We start from the raw sequence: 21,789 nt of genomic DNA on the forward strand, positions 1-21,789 counted from the left end.
TTTTGTAAAAGGTTTTGTTCTTTTAATCAAATAAAATATAAACATTAGTAAAATATACCTTCATTTGTTTCTTTTAATTTTACACACTTTATTAAAACTAAAATATTCTTTATTTTTTCCTTAAATAAATTTGTTCGATGAATTTATTATATTAATATAATATAAAAATTGCATAAACACCTTTGGATACCCTTTATTTGTATTGCATATTCCGAAAAATAATTTTGGGTTCGACGTGTGAGCAGCAGTGACATGGGCACGACACGAGTTGCATATCATAAGCTTCTTGCCTCCTCTTATCGGAAAGGCAAACTCCTTTTAAAAGTAGTTAGTTGAAACTTGCAACACATAACGATTCCCGCTATTCTTTTCTTTTTCTGACTGTCATTTGTCATTTTCCATTTCACTCATACAACATTCACTCATGTCACCATTTCACTAATTCTAAGCTCTTTCCCAAAATGCAAACACTTTCATTTCCTCTCTTCACTCACTCACTCTCATTTCGGATCCATCCACTCTCTCCATTCCCTTCTCTCACATACTTATCCTCACTTTCCGAGCCCTACGCCACCGCTCGCCGGAGCATCCAGTTGCAAGCTTCCGCCAGCGACTCCGCTTTCGCCTCCTCCTCCACCATTGCCGTCGACAACTCCGACGCCGATGACTCCACCGCCTTTGTGATCCGCGCCCGCAGCCGAATCGGCCTCCTCCAGGTCATCACCAGGGTTTTCAAGGTCCTGGGCCTCACCGTCGACCGCGCTACCGTCGAATTCGAGGGCGACTTCTTCGTGAAGAAGTTTTTCGTCACCGATTCTCATGGCAACAAAATTGAGGACTCCGACAGCCTGGAGAGGATTAAGCGAGCGTTGGCCGAGGCGGTCGGCGGGGACGGCGACGGAACGGTCTCGGTGACGAGACCGGCAGTGGCGAACCCCGGGGTTGTAGTGAGGAGGCCTGGGCTGGTGGATGGCGTTGGCGAGCGTCGCGCGAAAGCGGAGAGAATGTTTACCTTAATGGATGGGTTTCTGAAGAACGATCCTCTCAGTCTTCAAAAGGATATTCTGAATCATGTTGAGTACACTGTGGCCAGGTCACGATTTAGTTTTGACGATTTCGAAGCGTATCAGGTACGCTGCCTTTCAATTCCATTGCTTTTGGTTTATGGCTGTGCTTCTTTATGATTTGCTCTGGTATGGTACATTTTCGTGTGTGTGTGGATCAAGTGTGGTTATCCGAAAAGAAAGAGGGAAATAATAAATATTTTTTATTAATATATATATATATATATATATATATATATATATATTGTGACATAATATTAGATAACCATTCAATATATCTCTTATAAGCCTATCAAATCTAATATTGCACAAAATTCAAAACATATACATTAAAATTCGGTCTTCTATTTTGTTTCCTTTCAATTATATTTTATGTTGTTTTAGAAATTTTCTCTTCCTAGATTAATAATGTAACTTTTACACTACCAGGGTAACCCTTCTTCCACCTCATTCATATATTAAACATATTGTTACTACTCCAGTGCATATTTATAGGCAATAGGTACATGAGATTTTTGTCTCCAGTTGACATCTCTCATATATAAGTGAAATAATCGGTAATATGATCATTTTAGATAATTGATTTCAGTTTGCTTTGGATTGTTTCCGAAATTTCAAACTGCAAATTGATTCCAACTGCTTGGTTCTGGGAAAAAAAAATCCCAATCGATAAAGAAAATCGTTTTTGATCGGTATTTGTTTTTTGGACCAGTTTTTCAGTTATTTTCTTTTTTATCGGTTTGGATTTGAACAACCCAAATGAAGAAGTTTACAGCGAATTCAAGGTTTTCTACATGGAAAAAGAACTAACACTACCCAGTCGATTGTTAGCAAGCAGAAATTTAAAGTATTTATTTGGAAAGAAAACATTTATTATATAAAAAAACACCAATATTATTTTGTGCGTGTTTTTTTCATGTAATTGTAATGAGTATTTAATATGATATATTTAGTACTCCTAAACTAACACTCTTTTGAGTGTTCGTTGGACCCTTTCTTTGACTAAATGATGTTGAAAGGATGAGTGTGTGACTAAGTAATTTTGATGATAGATGTGTCACAATGATCTGTTTATAGGAGTTTTTTGTATTGACCTGAAGGAATACATGGCATATTGTTATTTAATATGATATATTCAGTACTCCTGAACCAACCCTCTTTTGAGTTTTCGTTGGACCCTTTCTTTGACTGAAGGATGTTGAGAGGATGAGTGGGTGACTAAGTAATTTTGATGATAGATGTGTCATTATGATATGTTTATAGGAGTTTTTTGTATTGCCCTTGAAGGAATACATGGCATATTGTTATTCATGTTTTCATTTTATCCAGCAAACCTTGTAGAAGGAACTCAGTCTTCATATATGGAACATTAAAGCTTATTCCACTGTTATCTGTTTGACATCTTGAGATTCAATTCTGTAGGTTATAAAGGGCATCGAATAATATATTAAAGTGTTTTGACCTACTGCTCTCCATATTCTTAATGGGTATTATACAAAAGTTGATTTTTGTGTGATGATATTTGTAGGCTTTGTCACACAGTGTCAGAGATCGGTTGATTGAACGCTGGCATGATACTCACAGTTACTTCAAAAGAACAAAACCTAAGCGCCTCTACTTCCTTTCTCTTGAGTTTCTCATGGGTAGTTAAAGTGATGCCCTAAATTTTGTTTGGCACATCAGCCATTATTTACTATTTATGTGCAAGTTCCATGTATAAGTTTAATCAGTTATCTATGATAAAAAAGTATAATAAGCTTTCTCTTGGATAGTATCTCTCCTGTTTAGGGGCTGTATTTTCTGACTTATTTTCCTCTCTATTTCCTCAAATTAGTGAATGTTAGTCATAATTTTTTATGCAATTACACTGAGAATTGCCTAAAGTGATTCAGAAATCTTTCTTACTTTTCAAGTCTTTCTTTACTTGTTAGTTATTAATTAATTATGAAATTCTACGTAACCAAATGAACTCACAATAGAATATATATTTACCTGTAATGGTTTGAGCTGCAATGAGCAAGACACTTGAATTGAGCGGGTGGACCAAATTCCATATCTGGTAGGGGCTCCTAATTAAGGGGTTAGTCTGACAGTAATTCCATTGGGGACACCCCAGTCAATAACCAAAAGATAAATAATATAAGAAATGTTTATTATTTTGAAAGAGAAGCAAAAGCACAAACTAATTCCTGTTTAAGGTTATGATGTTTGATCACTGTCAATAAGATTTTTATTATATATTGTGCTCTGATATAAGTATATATACGATTTAGTACTCTGGTGGTTTAATTACGAAGGAAACTACAGCAGTCCAAAATTTCTTCTTAGATTTGTTGTAGCAAAGTCAGACAATTAAATAAATTGATACCTCATTCTTTTCATTCATTTGATGAATGATTAATCAATGGTTGTGCTTGAGAAAGTGTACAATTACTGCTTTTCTTGTACCGAATTCTTAAGAACACGTGGCCTTTTTGATATCAGGTCGTTCCTTGTCAAATAGTGTAATCAATCTTGGCATCCAGGACCAATATGCAGAGGCCCTAAGCCAACTTGGATTCGAGTTTGAAGTTTTGGCCGAGCAGGTGTTATTAATGTTTTTAATATAATCATTTTGTATTTCCCAGTCTACCTTGTAGATTTGTTATCTCAGTGAGAATTCAATGTGGTTATCCTTATCTCTTGTATGTAACATCCCTGACCAGGAAGGAGATGCAGCCTTAGGGAATGGTGGCCTTGCTCGTCTTTCAGCATGCCAAATGGATTCTTTGGCAACCTTGGATTATCCTGCATGGGGGTATGGTGTGATCTTCATATTTGTTGTAAAAATTTTCTAGCAGGTTTGAAATAGTAATGTTTTCACCATGTTAATCTCAGTGAGAGAGAGAGAAGATGTAGAGACATGTTTAACAAGACTGATTTAATTACAACTTAACAGATTACAAAGTTCTGTACATGTATGTATTTATACTACAAGATGTAGAGTACAACGGTCTAATATGGTCAACTATTGACTATAGTTGACCATTGACCATAGTATAGTTAACCCCTAACTATTAGATACAAATCAACTATTAACTGTGTACACTAACAAGCCCCCCTTAAACTCAAGGTGAATAGTTATCAACAGAGAAACTCTTGACATTGAGTTTGGCACATAGTAAAGCTGAGTGGAGGAAAGGGGTTTAGTTAAAACATCTGCCCATTGATCAAGAGCAAGAATATGACAAATCTTTAGTTGTTTGGTCATGACTTTATCTCTCACAAAAAAAAAACATCAATCTCCATATGCTTGGTACGGTTGTGGAAAACTGAACAATGGAGACTGCACTCTGATTATCACACAACAGAACAGGAGTAGAAATCTGAACATGCAACTCTGTAAGAAGGGCACAGATCCAGGATAATTCAGCAGAAGTTTGAGCCAAACTTCTGTACTCAGCCTCCGTACTGGAGCTTGCAACAACCTGTTGCTTTCTAGGCCCCCAAGAGATGAGATTTGGACAAAGGAAAATAGCTGACTTGGATGTAGACCTTCTATCATCGACATCAAAAGCCCAATCCGCATCACAGTAGGCTTTTAAAGAAAAAGAGCAGTGTGGAGAAGCAACTTGAAAATGAAGTTCGTGAAAGATAGTACCCTTAAGATACTGCAAAATTCACTTCACTATAGTCCAGTGAGATTCAAGAGGAGAGGCCATGAATTGGCAGACTTTGTTCACAGAAAAGCTGATTTCAGGACGAGTTAGAGTGACATTGGAGAGCACCCCCAACCGATCTATATAATGTTGGATCAGAAAACAAATCAGCACCATGTTTAGAAACCTTGCAATTACTAACCGTTGGTGAAGAAATAGGATGAGCCTCAATCATATGCGTTTTGGATAGCAAATCTCTGATGTATTTGGTTTGAGTCATGATAAGAGAAGAATCAGGTAAATATTTGACTTCAGGACCCAGAAAATAATCTAACTCTCCCAGTTCTTTTAAGGAAAAAGCAGCATGAAGTTTCTGTGTAATGGACTGAATAAGAGCAGTAGAGGTTCCAGTGATGATTATATCATCGACATAAACTAGAAAATACACCACTTGTGACTGATTTCGGTAAATGAATAAAGAGGAGTTACAGGTACTGCTGGCAAATCCAAGCTGATGAAGTGTGTGCTGTGATCTGTGAAACCACTGACGAGGGCCCTGCTTAAGACAATAATGTTGATTGAGAGAACTTTCGTTCAACATTAACTAGGATTCTTTTGTCAATGTTGGTAATGGAAATTTTTCAATAAACATTGTTTGAAAGGTCTGGAAAGAAACCCCAACCGGCAGTGTTGTAAAAATAATCTTAATTGATGCTAATCTAAATAATTGTGGTTGTTATAAGCCATACAATCATGGACAACGTCAATTGAAAAAAAAACTTTATCAATATCAGTTGAAAAAATCTTGATGAAGTTGGGCTGAAAAATAAAATCATCCCGGATCAACTAATAAATATCATTAATATTGATATTTTTTTTTAATCATTAGCAATTATCTGACATTTAAATAATTTTTGGATTTAGTGGTAATTGAAACACTTTATCCAAACAAGAAAATTAAAATTCAATAAATTTGAATTACTTTATTCAAACAAAACATCTAGAAAATGAAATAATTAAAAATGAGATTAATTTAAATTTTGTGTTTTGGATGCCTTAAAAATTGTGAAATTTTGTATCCAACACAAGGGAAAAGTTTTCCAAGTGTCAGAAGTTTGTACATCATGTGTAGTTATTGTCAAATAAGAATGAATTTGTGTCTGAATAGCTTAGTGCCTAAAATTTAGTTCACATTCTGAGTGTCTTGTCCTAAAACTATGAATTTGGAAGTTATTGTACTTATTGACATCAATACTTTTTACCACTTTCTGTACTGATTGTACCTATAAAATCTTGAGTACCATAAAAGTTTACATCCAATTGATCAGTTACTTTTGGAGAGTTATTAATATACTTCTTTCAAGTTCCAACCTACTTGCTGATTCTGGAACTGTGCAGAAAAGAGAAGTGTATATATTTTGCTTTTTGTTGTATGGAAAACAAATATGCCTATTATACAAAGACAGGCTTCTGTCAGCTGAGTTTGTGGGCTTGATCTTAACTATGCAGATATGGGCTGCGATACGAATATGGGTTGTTTCGCCAGGTCATAGTGGATGGCTTTCAACACGAGCAGCCTGATTATTGGCTGAACTTTGGAAATCCTTGGGAGATAGAGCGGATTCATGTTACATATGAAGTGAAGGTTTGCGCAGCTTCCATCTTTCATGTCTTTTTTAATCATTTTATGGTTTCTGTTCATATTATTGTCTTTTTTTTTTCACTTTATCACCTCAAAATTACAAATTGACTGCATCTCTTTGTTATACTGGATGGATTAGTTCTATGGGACAGTTGAAGAGATTGATGTGAATGGAGAAAAACATCGAGTTTGGGTCCCTGGAGAGTCGGTAAGAATAATATTTTTAATTTGGTTTGTAATGACACTTCTCTCTAATATTTTAGATTTATTTCCACTGCTACCTGTGTTACATTTCTTTTAGACTCTTTGATAGTGCATAATGTTGATGACAAACTTGTCCTTTCCGAACTACAGGTTGAAGCTGTGGCTTATGACAACCCAATACCTGGTTATGGGACAAGAAATACCCTCAACCTTCGACTATGGGCTGCGAAACCTAGTAATAAATTTGATTTGGTAATTATTTTCTTATGAATAAGCATATGTTCTAAATTTGAATATAAATTATAGGCATGATGGTATCATAATATAGCTTTAAGCAAATAAGAAATAAACTAAGAGTGGTTGTGCGGCTTATATGGCTTTTGCATAAATTATTCACTTTAGGTCATTAATTAAATATGATCATACCTTTACCGAGACTGACTAAGCATGGAGTACGATGAAATGTGGTCTGCTGCAGTTCATTATTCTCTGTTTAGTTTGGCATATATTTTACTTTGTTTGGGCTTAGAGTGAACTATTGAACCCTTTTTTCCTATTCCTTTTGTAGGAGGCTTATAACACTGGAGACTACATTAATTCTGTTGTTAACAGACAAAGGGCAGAAACTATAAGTAATGTTTTGTACCCTGATGACCGTAATCATCAGGTATGGCTTCATTATTATTTTTAAGTTCTGATGTAGTTGTTTCTTTTAGCTGTTCAAAACTTCTACCCTGTCTCTGTTATTGATAATAAAAGCTAGCTGTGCCATATGTTCGGTTGTGGATTTATGATTGTAAGAAACTGAGATACCAACATTGATTTCATTTAAGATTACTTTGTTAATGGATTCTTGCATTGATCTTTCTGTGTCTTCTGCAGTTGTTTTAAAATGATCTTTTATATTGAAAATTATTTCTCTTTTTTATTGAATTAACATATTTGTTTATAGAATTTATTATCTGCAAAAGTTTATGGTGAAAGCTCACTGAAGGAACTTGGTGCCAATTGTCGAATGAGCAAAGTTTTTTTTTTTCTATCTTCTGCTTTTGTTCTAAAAGTTTTCATTCGTCAATTTGTGCATTACTTTCTTATGTTTCTCAAGCTTTCAGTGTAAGATTCCCCCCATTCTATTTTAGCGTGTTTTAGTAGTCGCCCACACAATATTGACTGTCTCGTTGGGCATACCAGTTGGTCTAGAAACATTGCATTAGGAAGTTTTAATTTTTTCATGAATATGATAAATTATGGCTTTGTAATCATTTTGCCCCATTCAAAAAGATGAGGAGTATTCGATCCCTCTTATCACATTACCACTTAGGAGTGGCGGATCCAAGACCCAAACTAGCAACGACAAATAGTATAATTACACATTCCTACATTAGCTTATGGGTCTGTCACTCGGTTGTAGGGTCAATATTTCAAATTTGTGATGATAAAACATAACAATTTAATACATTTAATTATAATTTTACAAAATTGAGTGGGTGCAACTGCCCATCCTGGAACTCTGCCGGTCCACCACTGACACTTTTAGTGTATTTTTCAGGGGAAGGAGCTGAGATTGAAGCAACAATATTTCTTTGTCTCGGCATCTTTGCAAGATATCATCCGTAGGTTCAAAGAAGCACATAATAACTTTGATGAGTTGCCTGATAAGGTTCATTGTCAAATATTTTGTACTTGCACATTTAGCCGTTAATTGGTATGGTGATTACTACTAATTAATCAATATTGTGATACTACCAATAACAATTACTTTACATATTTTTAAATGTTCCTCTTTCCTATGGCGAGAAGGTTCCCAAAATCAATTGACCAATCAAAGTTCCAGGTTATCACATGGTCATTTCTTGATGGCACTTCCTTTTTTTTGTTTAAGTATTCATTTGGTCCTTGCAATTATATTTTTTTTTCTTGGTCCCTACACTTAAAAAAGTTCCCTTTTAGTCTCTACACAATTTTTAATCTCTTTTTGTCTTTGCTGTGGGAACTAAAATGGATAAAAATAGTGTGTTAGGACTACAAGAGATTAAAAATGGTATGTGCAGGGCCGAAAGAGAATGTTTTAAGTACAAGTAAGTTTTTTTGTATCTATAGCAACAAAATGAGTAATTTAACCTTTTTGGTTGTTTTAGTGCTTTTATTTCATTAGGATTGAGGGAGTTTTCAGGTTAACCAGGGTTAAAAATGGGTTCTTTAGAGTTTTTAGGAGGGAGACATGAAAATCGAAAAAAAAAGGAAGAAGAATGCTTTGGCAGCATCCAGCGTACACTGAATTTCAAAGATCTAACGAGAGGGTTGTACTTCAAAGGGTTTCCCTTTCATAAATGGTTTCTCTCCTTTCTAAAACCAAGATAATGCTCAGTTCCCACATGATAACAAACAGAATTCCCACTCTTCTCTGGTCATGCTCCTGTCTCTACAACTTTATTTGCTAACTATTATAATTCCTAAATAACCATCCCACCATGCCAGACTTCTGTTTGTTGCTTCAGTATATGTGAAAGTGGACTGAGTTAAACTTATTTTATGCATTAGATTATCACTAGTGACATAATTATGTTCCCACTACTGTCTTGCAACTTATGTTCTTCCTTTATTGTATTAGGTTGCTCTCCATCTAAATGACACCCATCCATCCCTTTCAATTGCTGAAATTATGCGAATATTGGTAGATGAAGAACATCTGGGATGGAATAAAGCATGGGACATTGCATGCGAAGTTTTCTCTTTTACAACTCACACAGTTGTAGCCGAAGGACTAGAGAAAATCCCTGTTGATCTGCTTGGCAGCCTTCTCCCTCGTCATTTAGAAGTATATTCATCAAGACATGCTTTGAGTTTCTGCATTTTATTTTGTATTTTACCTTACATATGTATTTTACCAGCAAATTAAATGACACCAAACAGGTATGTTTGATTCTTTTTTTATCTTTTATGTTTAGCTAAAGCACGGGAACATTTGACTGCATTGTCCACTCATTTTCTAGGGAGTTTTCCATGTTACACCATAAATTTCAGTAATTTGGAATGCAAATGTTGAGGAATCTAAATTTTGTTTTGTTCTTGTTCTCGTAAAAATACTTCCTTTTTCTTAATTATTTATTGTAGTGTGATTATATTTACAAATATTGTAAATGCTCTTTTCAGATTTTATATCAAATAAATTTTAATTTTATGGAGGAGTTGAAGAAAAAGATTGGTTTAGATTACAACCGTCTGTCTCGGATGTCAATTGTTGAAGAAGGTGCTGTGAAGGTATTCTAGAACAATTTGTCAATGCTTAATCTGGTAAATTTGGTTGGCTACAATTTCTTTTTGCGTGTGCTTATCGCATGTAGTGCAATATATTTTAAGTTATTCATTTTAACTATCAGATAATGTCTAGTGTTATGTATATTAATTCTTAAAACAATAATGAATGACTGAAATCCAGTGGTTTGGTTACAAATACATTATACAAGGATTAACCTACTCACAAATCTGCTTTAACTTGGACTAGGCTGCCATATTCAGCCTTAGTGCTGGATTTGGAAAAAACTTGTTATTTATGGGAGTACCATGAAATAAGGTTTGGAGCAAACTAGATGGCTGCTTCTGATGTCAACTTGCATTCATCAGGTACATTGCCTGTTAGCATCACAATATGCCATTATTGACAAGTACTGATCTAGAGAAGCAGGAACAAACAGTAAAACTAATTTAAGTACCTTAGGATCTATTTAACTGCAATCCAATGTGACTGCAGGGGATTTGCCTTAAATTTGTAAGCCTTGTTGACTGCAAATCCTATCTCGGTCTAGTGATGTTCGCATATTGTTAGTCCACCACCCACTTGACCAGTACTTAAGTGGATCCGGCAGCAAACTTTGACAATTTAAGCCTGTTGCCAATGGAGAGGAAATAGACTTGGCTTCAGGCATGTTGGTTTTGCTCAAAAGGTCCTTGCAATAATTGCTTTGAGTGAGCAAGAGGGTGCCACCAGGTTGCCTTTAGACTTCGATGTCCAGAAACTAGTCAAGATCACCCAACTCAACTATTGTGAGACTAAAAAAGAAGGAAATATGGTAACCAATTCTAAGTGTTAACAAGGAAATAAGAAAACTAATTCTAGAAGATAATCTTAAGTATCTTCTTATATTTTAATTTATTGCTTGGAGTAGACTGTTACCACCTGTATCCATTCAGCTTTGTTTGTTCTCACTTTCTTGAAGCATTCTAGCTAGTAGCCAATCTTACCTTGAGGTGTCCCTCTTGTCTCTCCAAAAGTTGCGTTCATTAGCTAGCTATACAGCTTTAATCATGATTCATTCCACCCTTAATATTTTCATACTTTTGAACTCCTGAATACATATAAAGTTTAGATTCAATTCGACAACCATTTAGGCATTGAGTTAAAATGACTGCAGTGCGTGTGGCTCCTGATTTAGATGGCATAGAAATCAAAAACATGCAAGAAATGAGTTACGATAGGATTTTGTGGTAATTTACGATCATACAATACAACTTAGGAATGTCTTTTTCCCTATAAGCTATTTCACTAACTAGCTTCTATCCTGAACAAAAGATTTATGACTCTGTATTCTTGTGCACTGAGGGATAGTAATTGCAGCATATTGAGAAATTGTTTCGAAGTCGTAGAAATTTTTAATTGTGATGCTTGTTTTCTTGATATGTTATTCAAGGAAGGGTTTGTTTAATGTATAGTTTTTCTGATTATGTATTGCTTTTCCAGAACATTAGGATGGCCAACTTGGCAATTGTTGGCTCCCATATTGTGAATGGTGTTTCAAAATTACATTTAGATACACTGAAAATGACAACATTTAAGGTATGAATTAATTGTGCGAAATCACTTCACTGTTCTTATCACCTTGGCTGTTGGTGAAATCATAAAGCAATAAATTATTGGTTCGACTTTGCAGGACTTCTATGAGCTATGGCCTGAAAAATTTCAATTTAAGACAAATGGCGTAACCCAGGTAGAAAATTAGTTACTATTACAGCATATGTATAATGCAACTGTTGTTCTTTTGCTATGAATGTATGGTTATATGAAATGGCTCATGTGGCTTACTCTCGAATGGAGTTGTATATGCTGGAAAAGTTATCTTTCTACATGTAGAATCGTTTTTTCATGATTACAAAGGCTGTCAACACTCAATTGAAATACACAAATCTAGTTTTTGCTATATGAAATTTTGTTAGCTCCTTGTGAACACCGGTGTTGGGAGACTTGTGTGTATCTTGATTACATTTTAAATAGTGGTGTCCATTGGCCAAGTAAGTTTAAGATGTTTGATTTACAATTATTTGTTCATATTTCTCTGCAGAGTAAATTTTGTTTGTGGTTCTTGACAATTGCAACTATTCTTCATTAAAAAAAAAAGTGTGATTATGTATGCACTGTGCAACAACTAATAAGTCAATGAATTGATATTTTGTCAGCGTCGGTGGATTGTGGTGAGCAATCCCAGTTTATGTGCTCTTATATCAAAGTGGCTTGGAACTGAAGCCTGGATACGTAATGCTGACCTTCTGACAGGATTGAGAGATCATGTTGACAATACTAATTTCCATCAAGAATGGAAAATGGTAATTTTTCAAGTTTTATCTATTACTTATTATATGGAACAGCAGAATTCTGGTAGAATACGTCATCCGTTCCACAGGAAAATCATCTTTTGAAATTGTTTGTCAACATCCCCGTCTGTGATTTTTATTTGGGGAAACCCATGTTCATTCTGTGACTACAGTACTGTTAGATAATGACCCATTGGCAGCTCAAATTCCAATTGCAGCTTGGAAAAAACAGTGAAGAACTACACTGATGTTCACGTTGTCATGTGACTTATGATGAGGGTGATTAGGTGTATGCTAACTTCGACCCAATAGGCAGCAATCTGTTGCCTGACAGATTAACCCCTAGTTGTCTCCTCAATACTTTGGCTCTTCCCAGATTCTCTCAAGGTGGGGAGGTTGCTTACAAGCTCTAATTGCCAAGTTCTGCCTGCATTCACCTGGTCTTCCTTGTTTCTCACTTAAATGATCTCTAAAGAGTGGCTCTGCTATGATTGTCCTACCGACTGCATTGGAGATTGAAGAATCCAAAATCCCTTGTCCAAAGGCTGTGCTAGTCGCCCCTGAAGGCAATCATCCTTTGGAAGTCTTAACCAATAGAGGAGGAAACCTGGGCGACAGCTGCTTCCGTCCAGGAAAAATTCCCCTATTTCTGCCTTAAGGACAGGGCAGTTTCTGTTGTGGGTCGAATTAATAGGAAATTAACTTCTGAGTGGGATAAGCCTTTTTGAGGTGTATCCAAGAAGGCTGCCCAAAACAGTAGGGGAGGGACCTACTAACAAGATCTTTATCTGTGGGGAGATTCTGGAAGTTAGTTAGAAGAGAGGAAATGTTACAGAGGAGGAGATTTTGAATGGGAACTGGGAGAGTAGAGAAACTTTCTCTGTCTTGGGGGAACATTTCTCTCATTACCCTTTTGTGCATTTTCTTTTATTTTCCCTATTTCTTCGTACTTTGCAGGGGATTAATATCCAATACGCAATATGATCTGCTTTATATCTCTTTCTATCCTTTTGATATTGTAGGTTAAAAGGATCAATAAAATGAGGCTTGCTGAATACATTGAAGCAATGAGTGGTGTGAAGGTTAAAGTGACATAGGTTTACTTGAACTTTTCTTTTCTTTTTCATTACTACAATAAAAGTTATTTTTTCCGATATCTTTCTCAATTTCAGGTCAGTTTGGATGCAATGTTTGATGTTCAAGTGAAGCGGATACATGAATACAAAAGACAATTTCTTAACATACTTGGAATAATCCATAGATATGATTGTCTCAAGGTAAATGTATGTTCAATTGGTGCCAAAAGATCTTATAAATAAATAATAATTTTAAATAGCAAAATATTTGTTTTCATTAAAATAAAAACATGTTTCTTTGGTATGGTAATCTTTTTCCACTATTTATGATGCTCTTTCTTCTTTCTGCACTTGAGCAAGAAAGCCTGGCACCTAGAATCTGATATTCCCCCCAGCTGTGGTTTAAATTCTTTCTAGTCTAGATACAAACTGATCACACACTCATATATACTGATCATGACTTTTCACTTGGAGTTATACTGAGACATCAACTATTTTTTTGCATTTATTCCTTGGTTTCTTGCAGAATATGGACAAGAATGACCGAAGGAACGTTGTACCCCGCGTTTGCATAATTGGTGGGAAAGCTGCTCCTGGTTATGAAATTGCTAAGAAGATTATCAAGCTTTGTCATTCTGTGGCTGAAAAAATCAATAATGACGCTGATATAGGAGATCTTCTGAAATTGGTAATTTTCTAGTTTCTACTGTTCATTTGTGATTCTTTTTTGTTGTCCTTTTTCTTTCGTTTTGACAGCATTTCTCTCTATGTAGTACAACTCAAGATGGACCTGTTAAGTATACTGTATTTTTGTTGGCATGTCTCTTGCTGATCCAGTCTCTATTATTTTGTAGGTTTTTATCCCTGATTATAATGTCTCTGTTGCTGAATTGGTAATACCAGGGGCTGACCTTTCTCAACATTTAAGGTCTCCTAATTTAGCGTTCATCTTAGTTCCCTTTTCATTCTCATAATATATTAGCCTTCATCCTCATTTCTCATCATGATTGATATTTGCCATGCTCATAATGATCAAGAACGAGTACTAAGTTTCAAATAAAAGAGATATGGAGAATGATGCTGGGATACTACACAAATGGAATATCTATTTTGAAGGATTCCTCTTTTGACAGAGTTGAGTTTAATTTATAATCAGTATATTGCAGCCAGCTTGAGCAACAACCTGTATAGTCCACCCATTGTTTCGAAACTGGGCATGGTCTTCATATTCTCTCTGATTTTTATGCATTTGACGTTTATTGACGACAACATGAGGACACGCAGAACAACATAGGACAAGAAGTTGATTCAGCACTATTTTTTTATTTCTGGTCTGTTATTTGGTAGTAGATACACAGCCCAATCAATTTTAGAGTTGGAGCAGGTGGTTGTGCTGGGTATGAGTTAGATAAGATATAAGCCCACTTGATCTTGCTAGTTGTTTCCCATTGTTTTGATGTTTACTAAAAAATATCCCCTATTTTGGGTTAAAGATATTTAGACCTCCGCTTCCTTTTTTGTTTTATCAAGTCTCTTCATTTTTTAAACCAAACATGCCAAAGTATTTTGATGCTATTCAATCCTTCATCGTTTAGCAAATCCAACTAACCTTCGAGGTTTTTGTAATGTTGTATTAATATATTCACTTGCACCAGTTATCAAATGACAAATTAGGCTGTGTGCTAGCCATTATTCTTGCTCAACGTTGTGCAATTTATACTTTCCATACATTCGCCCTGCCTCCCCTCTTAGTTTTCAAATTTAGTTGTGAGAAATGCGATAAAAGTTTCTTAAATATTGACAGCAATTATTATCTTGTAGCACTGCAGGACATGAAGCTTCAGGAACTGGGAGCATGAAATTTTTGATGAATGGTTGTTTACTTTTAGCTACGGCAGATGGATCTACGGTAGAAATAATTGAAGAAATAGGGTCTGATAACTTGGTGAGTTATAACATAGATGATGTTTTCATGTTTCTCAACACGATCAAATAGTGCTCTTAAGAAAATTAGGAAAGATTTTTAAATTTAGAAACCAAGTTGCTTTGGCATATTTCCTAGGTTCTTTTCGTGTATAAATTTTCTGTCTGTAAATCTGCTAGGGAGATGTGCTGGTCTGTAATCAGATGATGTTTTTAAATGCTGATGTATTCTACTCTGCTTCCTAGAAGGGATAGAATAGTTGGCTTAACTAGATCCAGCCTTGGCTTCGTAATTGCCTGTCAAAAATTGGTCAAAGAGGAAATATATTTCATGCTCGCGCTTTATGAATAATTGTAATATAATAATGGAGGCTTTCTTTGATCATTTTTGGAGACTAAGGTTCATAACTCAATTCAAAATGTCTACACTTGTTTCAGTTTCTCTTTGGTGCAAAAGTGCAAGAAGTTGCAGAACTGCGTGAAAAAGGATCTACTTTAAAAATACCTCTACAATTTGCTCGCGTGTTAAGGTAAATAAATGGGTACATAACTTCCATCTTCAAAGAATAAGTGGATTATTAACAATTACAGATAAAATTTCTGGTCAGGGTTCAATTGTTATTTTGTTAATTATTAATATATTACACTATGACGAAAATTATGCATACTAAAATAGGGAATGTTACTCTTAATTGTTCTTTTTTTCCTAATACATAACTGATGTTAATATGATAATACCATTAGGATGGTTCGAGATGGATATTTTGGTTATAAAGAATACTTCAAATCCCTATGTGACACGGTGGAAATCGGTAAAGATTTCTATCTCCTTGGCTCTGATTTTGGTAGTTACCTCGAGGCACAGGTACTTTAATTTTTCATTTAGTATCCAAACCCTTTATAATACCGTCAGTTTTTATTTAATATAAGAATCTAACTTTGATTAAATACGTAACAGGCTGCTGCAGATAAAGCATTTGTTGAACCAGAGAAGTGGATCAAGATGAGTATCCTTAGCGTTGCTGGTTCTGGGAGATTTAGCAGTGACAGGACCATTCAAGAGTATGCAGAGAGGACATGGAAAATTGTTCCAAGCCGATGCCCTCTCTGATCACTAATGTACCACTAGACGAAACTAATAATGATGAATAATTGATATCTGTATATATAGATTAAATTGTTTATTAGGCGTTTTAGTTTTTTTTTGGGGAGATGCCAGATAAAACGAGACATTGAAATACCTTTTTATTTTAAAACCAATAATGCAGAATTCTAACTTTTTCACGCAGCTTGATATATTTAAGTGTAGAATGAAATGTCTTATACTGTAACATGTTTCTTGGAATGTAAAATTGAAGATCAATACTAGAAACAAATGATGTCCCAGCTACAATTGCTTTTGGACGTCGATCAAGCTGAACTAAACATTTGAGAGCTCTGTTTTTTTACAATGTTCACTAGTTAAGATGCTTGCATCTGTGACAATTATACAATCAAGAACTTTTTTTTCTTCAATAAAATGGTTGTTACTAAATCTGGATGTACAAGACATTATTGAATAAACTTGATGAATAAAATACGCTTAACGAATGAATTTTATTTTTCCAATTTTTATTACTTAACGCGTGTCATGATGTTCTCAACATAATTTATAAGAAAAATGTCTAAAATAGATATTGAAAATTCCCAAAGAAAGAATTTCGAACAGAAACATTAGTTTGATAGAAAATTGGAAATTAGCTCTACCTTTGGAAACTGGATGCTTGATGGCGTTTTAGTACATATTTAAAATTTCAGCTGATTTTATAAATTCTTTAAATATAAAAAACTCTACCCACAATAAAAACATTTTTTTAGTTAAACTCGAATGTTTTCGATATATAAAAGGTTTTTATATCAGTATCATATACATAATTTTTATATACAGTGTGCATATAAAGTAAGTAAAGTTTTACCGAGTTTGTTAATCACAGATTTTATGCTGAGAATTAAATTTATATTTTTGAAGGAAGAGTTTTTACGCCTTAAAGAAAGACTTTTTCATAAACAATTGTTGAAGTAAAAGAAGTTTTTTTTTTTTTAAGTTTTATATTAAACGGAAAAATAGCAATTTCAATATTTTTATAGAGTTCATCTTATAAAGGAGCATTTTATTTGCATTTAAAAAATGGAAATATCTCTACATATTCATACTCTGTATAAAACTTATATGAAAAACGAAGGCTTATTTAATTTGTTGCATAATATATATTTATAAAGTAAATGCGAATTTTATTTATGAAATTACTTTAATCTGTAGATTTAAATTGGTCAAAAAGTGAGGGATGGATTAAAGTTTGAGATTTTGTAAATTTCAATAATTCTAGAATTACGAAGGGAAGAGAAGAGAAGCAGCTGCACTGCATCACTATGGCGATGGCGCTGCCATACCTTCTTACTTCCATTACCGCCCTTCTTCTTCTTCACGCTTCGCTTTCTGCTTCTGCCCAATCAATCCACCATGAAATCAACCAAATCAACGTCAAAATCTCTCAGTTAGGTAAGTTTCATTCAACTTTATACTTCATATAATCTGCATCACTATAGTTATGTTCTGCGTATCATTTTATGCTTCTTTTTTCATTTTATTCTGAGGAACAATTTCAATGCAGAATCGGTTCTCGAGGAAACCAATAAAAGATTGAAGGAAAGCGACGTGTACATGGAGGAGTGTGATAAGCGAATGAGTGAATTGTTGGATCAAATCCACCATCTGCAATCTACTCTCTCTACAATGAAGGTTTGACTCCATTCTCTAGAATGGGGGAAAAAGAGCAAAACGTTCATTATCTTATTATTAGATTGTAGGTCTTTTGCTAGACCTTATTCTCTTAATTCGACCTTATTTATCGAATGCATGTGTCACCAATCAAGTTCCTCTTTGTTCTTTATTTTGATAATTTATTAATTATTATTTTTGCCGGATAATCGGAAATGTATGATTCAATTTATTCATCATATCGATGCCTACTTATTTTTTATTTGTTTTTTTATATATGATTCTTGCAGGCTGATTCATTGCTTGTTGAAAGACAGAATAAAGCTCTGGAGGAAGAGGTATTTTCCTCCAATCCAAGGCTCCTCTCCCTCCCCACTCCCCCTCTTACCTTTGGTTGTTCATATATTATAGCCTAAACTAATGTATAGCTTTTACTCATTGATTTAATTGAAAGTTCGACTGATTTGAGAAATAGGATTCAAAATGCATAGGTACAACTTCTTTGGCATACCTTGAGAAGGAACAACTTTGATCTTCATATTTTGAAATCTAAGGCACAAGAAACTGAGGAGAGACTAGAGGAGGTCACTTCAAAAGTCGAAAAGGTTTGTGCATTATGTTCTATTTTATTTTATTTCAGGTATGATTTGTCCTATTTTAGACCTTCTGGTTTTAGTGGTTAAGAACTTAATATGCTCCTGTCAGTGAGACTCCTTTCTTGTGCATATAAAGAAATGAAAGATTTCCAAGCATTTTGTACATGTTCACTATATTTTATCCTTAACACTCACCGAATCGTATATTTAAAAACATACATATAGCCATGTAATTTTTCACATATAAAAAGAACTATTGATTGTGGGCGCCTGGAAAAGGCCTTTAGTATCGAGGGCAACTGCAAATATTCTATAGAGGAAGTCAATTTCTATTTTCTGAAATGCTTGATCATTCATTATTGTAAGATATTATTGCCAATGCTCCAAAATTAATTTGGTTTCAGACTTATAAATTGTATTATTTTGTCATAGGGAATTTATGTTGCATGTTCTTGATTCTCTATTCTTTTGGTAGGAATTTCAAGCTAATGATGACCATAAGGGAAAACAGTGGTTTGAGCTTAAATTGACTTGACCTTTTCTACTGAACTTCCAAGTAGTAAGCTCTTTAGTGTGGATATTAAGGCCCAACGCTGATGGGGCTGGGGTTTGAATGATATACCTCACAGGAATTAGAGGTATCTAAGAAAGCTCGTCAGTGGCTAGCTATAATTTTGGCAGTTAGATGACTCAGATGGTTACTGGAGAGTGGGCAGTTAAATAGGGGACTCACTTTTCTTAAAGTTAGATTCATTTTCTGATAATTGAATGACAGAACCCCTGGAGAGACTCTCCCTTTTATTTTCAAAACTTTCGTCATTCTACCAGTTCTCTGTTCTCTTACTGTAATCTCCTTATATCTGGGATCCTTAGTCCGGACAGTCTGGTAGTGGTCGGCATGCATCATCAAATTGAAGGTATAAGCATGTGGCACGAAAGTCAGTTTTGGAAAAGATACAATCAATTCTAATTCAAAGTATAATGCATTTTAGTCAAGGATTTCAACGAATATAATGCTCATTATGATTTTGCATACTTCGTTTGCAATTTAACATTTTCCTATACATCAATGAGACTTGGTTGCGATAGATTACGGGTCCTAGTATTAGTTGAGGTTATTCGTCTTTTCCATTTCAGATGGATGCCATTGTGAATGAACAGTGGATTCAAGTTCAGCATCTCGAGCAGGCTCTTCACATTACCAAAGTATGTACAGTTTATTTTCTAGTTTATATATTTTGGGAAACCTTAGCAGGATTACATCATTTGTTTTTTGAGATTTTCATTTATTTTCTATTTGCACACTTGTGTTTGTATGTGCAAAGATGAGGACTCTAAGGGCTCGAAGGCTAACAAGCGTTACAAGATGCACATTCTTGAAGGTAAGTTTTAAGTGTTTTGAGTATCTAGTTTAAGCGCTTCACTAATTTTTTAGTGTAAAGATAATTAGCACTTTATGAAGTCTGCAATGGGATTTAGTACAATCGTTCAGGATGGTATTTCTTGTTTAAAGAGATGTGAGAAATTCCTAAAGCTTCCTAGCAATAAGCACATCTATATATTCCATTAGCCATCATTTCTCATCTTCCTTTCTTTATCATTGTTTGTTCCGTAGTTTTTCAACATCCTTCTTGATGATCTTCGGACACTTTATTCATATGTATTTGGCGAAAGGACTGCAGCCAGTTCACTCATCTCACAGGCTATGGATAAGTTGAAGAGATGTTTTGCACTAACAAAAATGTATCACCATCAGGTTTGCATGGAACTTCTATAAGCCTTTAGTTACTAATATTAGATACATGTTTCAAATTTGTGGATGAAAGTGATCTTTTATTTTTTACGAGGATGGGAAGTTCATTCAGTGCTTCGGGATCACGTTATTCCGGCATGTGCGTTCTGAATTTCAAATTTTTGAACTTCAATTTTTTTATTTAATGTGTCTGTGGGGAAACTTTGAAACTTGTAGAGTTTTAATCGTCTTGCATTTTAAGGCTTTCCTCTTTCAAGAAGTTAAATTTCTAAGTCGCTGCAAAAATTTCAACATGTGTAGCTTCAAGGTTATATCAAAGATCAGATGGAGAAAAATGAATTGACTGCATCTCTTGCAAATGATGAATTAGTCTTCTTCCTGGTATGCTTATTTCTTTCAGTTTACTTATCAAGTACAAAACTTAGATGAATAAATTCTTTATAACATGTGCAATTCTTTGACCAATATTACATGTTTTCAGGCTTCTGCTCTAATCATCTTTCCGTTAATGAGTGCTTGGATGTTGCTCTCTTCGTAATTGCCATGCTGGCAAGGTTTTTCTTTTTAACTGAACAGGAATACCGCTTTCTACAGCGACTACTGAACTTTCTTCAAACGCTTTTCTCTACAGTGATGATAGATTAGTGTAGTTTTGATATTGTATCAGTGTATGGTTGCAAATAGCCGATAATAGTAGCATTACGTGCAACTTTATTTCTTATACATATCCCTCTGGAAAGTAAATCTAAAGAGATGGATGAATTACCCGTGTTTCCAAATACAACTAGTAGGGGAAGTTACAATGAATAATAACTTTGGTAAGCTTGTAGTTTTAGCTTTTCGTTGGATTTTTTTTTTTTAAAATCATGTTGAAATACCGAGTATTATAGTCTTATGTAATTTTTCACATAATCGATTTTATGTTGAAGAATTACTTCTGAATTGAAACAGCTTTACATAATTTTTCTATTACATGATTTTTTTATTGAATGTTCTAATTAATTTGTCTTTATAATAAAACATTCAAATATAAATTACATTACTTCAATTTAATAATTATACAATGTATACTACTGAAATATCACTTTTCTAATTTCGAATTCTCTCTTTAAATTATATATGTATAACTTCCCTCATGGACACATGTCAATTTTACTTACATATACTTACATATTTTTATGTGGATGATGTCAGTGTTTAATTTTACTTGCAAATCTGAAGTATTCCTTATTAAGAATTAGAGAGAGAAATCACGTGATCAAATTTAATTATCTATATTACGTTTATTTACCCATACTAATATATAAAGAAAAATTTTGTTTTTTTTTATACATTTTTTTCTCAATATTACCTTTCAAGTAATTTTTATTTTAAATTAAAATAATTATTTTTATTTCTAAAATTATTATTTACATAAATTCAATATTTTCAATTAAATTAATTATTTATGCTATAGAAAAAGATATATATATATATATATATATATATATATATATAAACTAAAAAATTATTTTATTAATTTTATCCGATCGTAGTTTAAATCCAATTA

General features: G+C 34.1%; 2 protein-coding genes across 5 annotated transcripts; both read left to right on the forward strand.

The window, feature by feature from the left end:
- The first annotated feature begins 394 nt into the window (after positions 1-394).
- LOC106775823 (glycogen phosphorylase 1) lies at positions 395-16,421 on the forward strand. 2 transcript variants are annotated; one of them, XM_014663031.2, is made up of 22 exons: positions 395-1,130; positions 2,593-2,707; positions 3,549-3,649; positions 3,770-3,861; positions 6,212-6,347; positions 6,484-6,552; positions 6,699-6,800; positions 7,117-7,215; positions 8,098-8,208; positions 9,160-9,366; positions 9,702-9,809; positions 11,287-11,382; positions 11,477-11,533; positions 12,000-12,146; positions 13,157-13,216; positions 13,307-13,411; positions 13,737-13,898; positions 14,065-14,138; positions 15,032-15,155; positions 15,572-15,663; positions 15,878-15,998; positions 16,092-16,421. In XM_014663031.2, exons 1-22 carry the CDS (start codon positions 462-464, stop codon positions 16,242-16,244), a joined length of 3,000 nt encoding a protein of 999 aa, XP_014518517.1. In that variant the 5' UTR covers positions 395-461; the 3' UTR covers positions 16,245-16,421. The 2 variants fall into 2 exon arrangements, with proteins under 2 accessions (XP_014518517.1, XP_014518518.1); XM_014663032.2 differs by lacking the exons at positions 15,572-15,663; positions 15,878-15,998; positions 16,092-16,421 and having other exon boundaries at positions 15,040-15,155.
- Positions 16,422-17,456: 1,035 nt separating this feature from the next.
- On the forward strand, positions 17,457-21,075 carry LOC106775257. Of its 3 annotated transcripts, none has more exons than XM_014662353.2 (10): positions 17,457-17,672; positions 17,785-17,912; positions 18,182-18,229; positions 18,383-18,496; positions 19,625-19,693; positions 19,813-19,869; positions 20,103-20,243; positions 20,335-20,379; positions 20,541-20,621; positions 20,722-21,075. In XM_014662353.2, the coding sequence occupies exons 1-10, from the start codon at positions 17,543-17,545 to the stop codon at positions 20,776-20,778; spliced, it is 870 nt and encodes a 289-aa protein (XP_014517839.1). In that variant the 5' UTR covers positions 17,457-17,542; the 3' UTR covers positions 20,779-21,075. The 3 variants fall into 3 exon arrangements, with proteins under 3 accessions (XP_014517839.1, XP_014517840.1, XP_014517841.1); XM_014662354.2 differs by having other exon boundaries at positions 20,344-20,379; XM_014662355.2 differs by lacking the exon at positions 20,335-20,379 and having other exon boundaries at positions 17,458-17,672.
- Positions 21,076-21,789: the final 714 nt, after the last annotated feature.

Source organism: Vigna radiata, chromosome 10, assembly GCF_000741045.1.
Source record: "Vigna radiata var. radiata cultivar VC1973A chromosome 10, Vradiata_ver6, whole genome shotgun sequence".
Taxonomy (NCBI): Eukaryota; Viridiplantae; Streptophyta; class Magnoliopsida; order Fabales; family Fabaceae; genus Vigna; species Vigna radiata.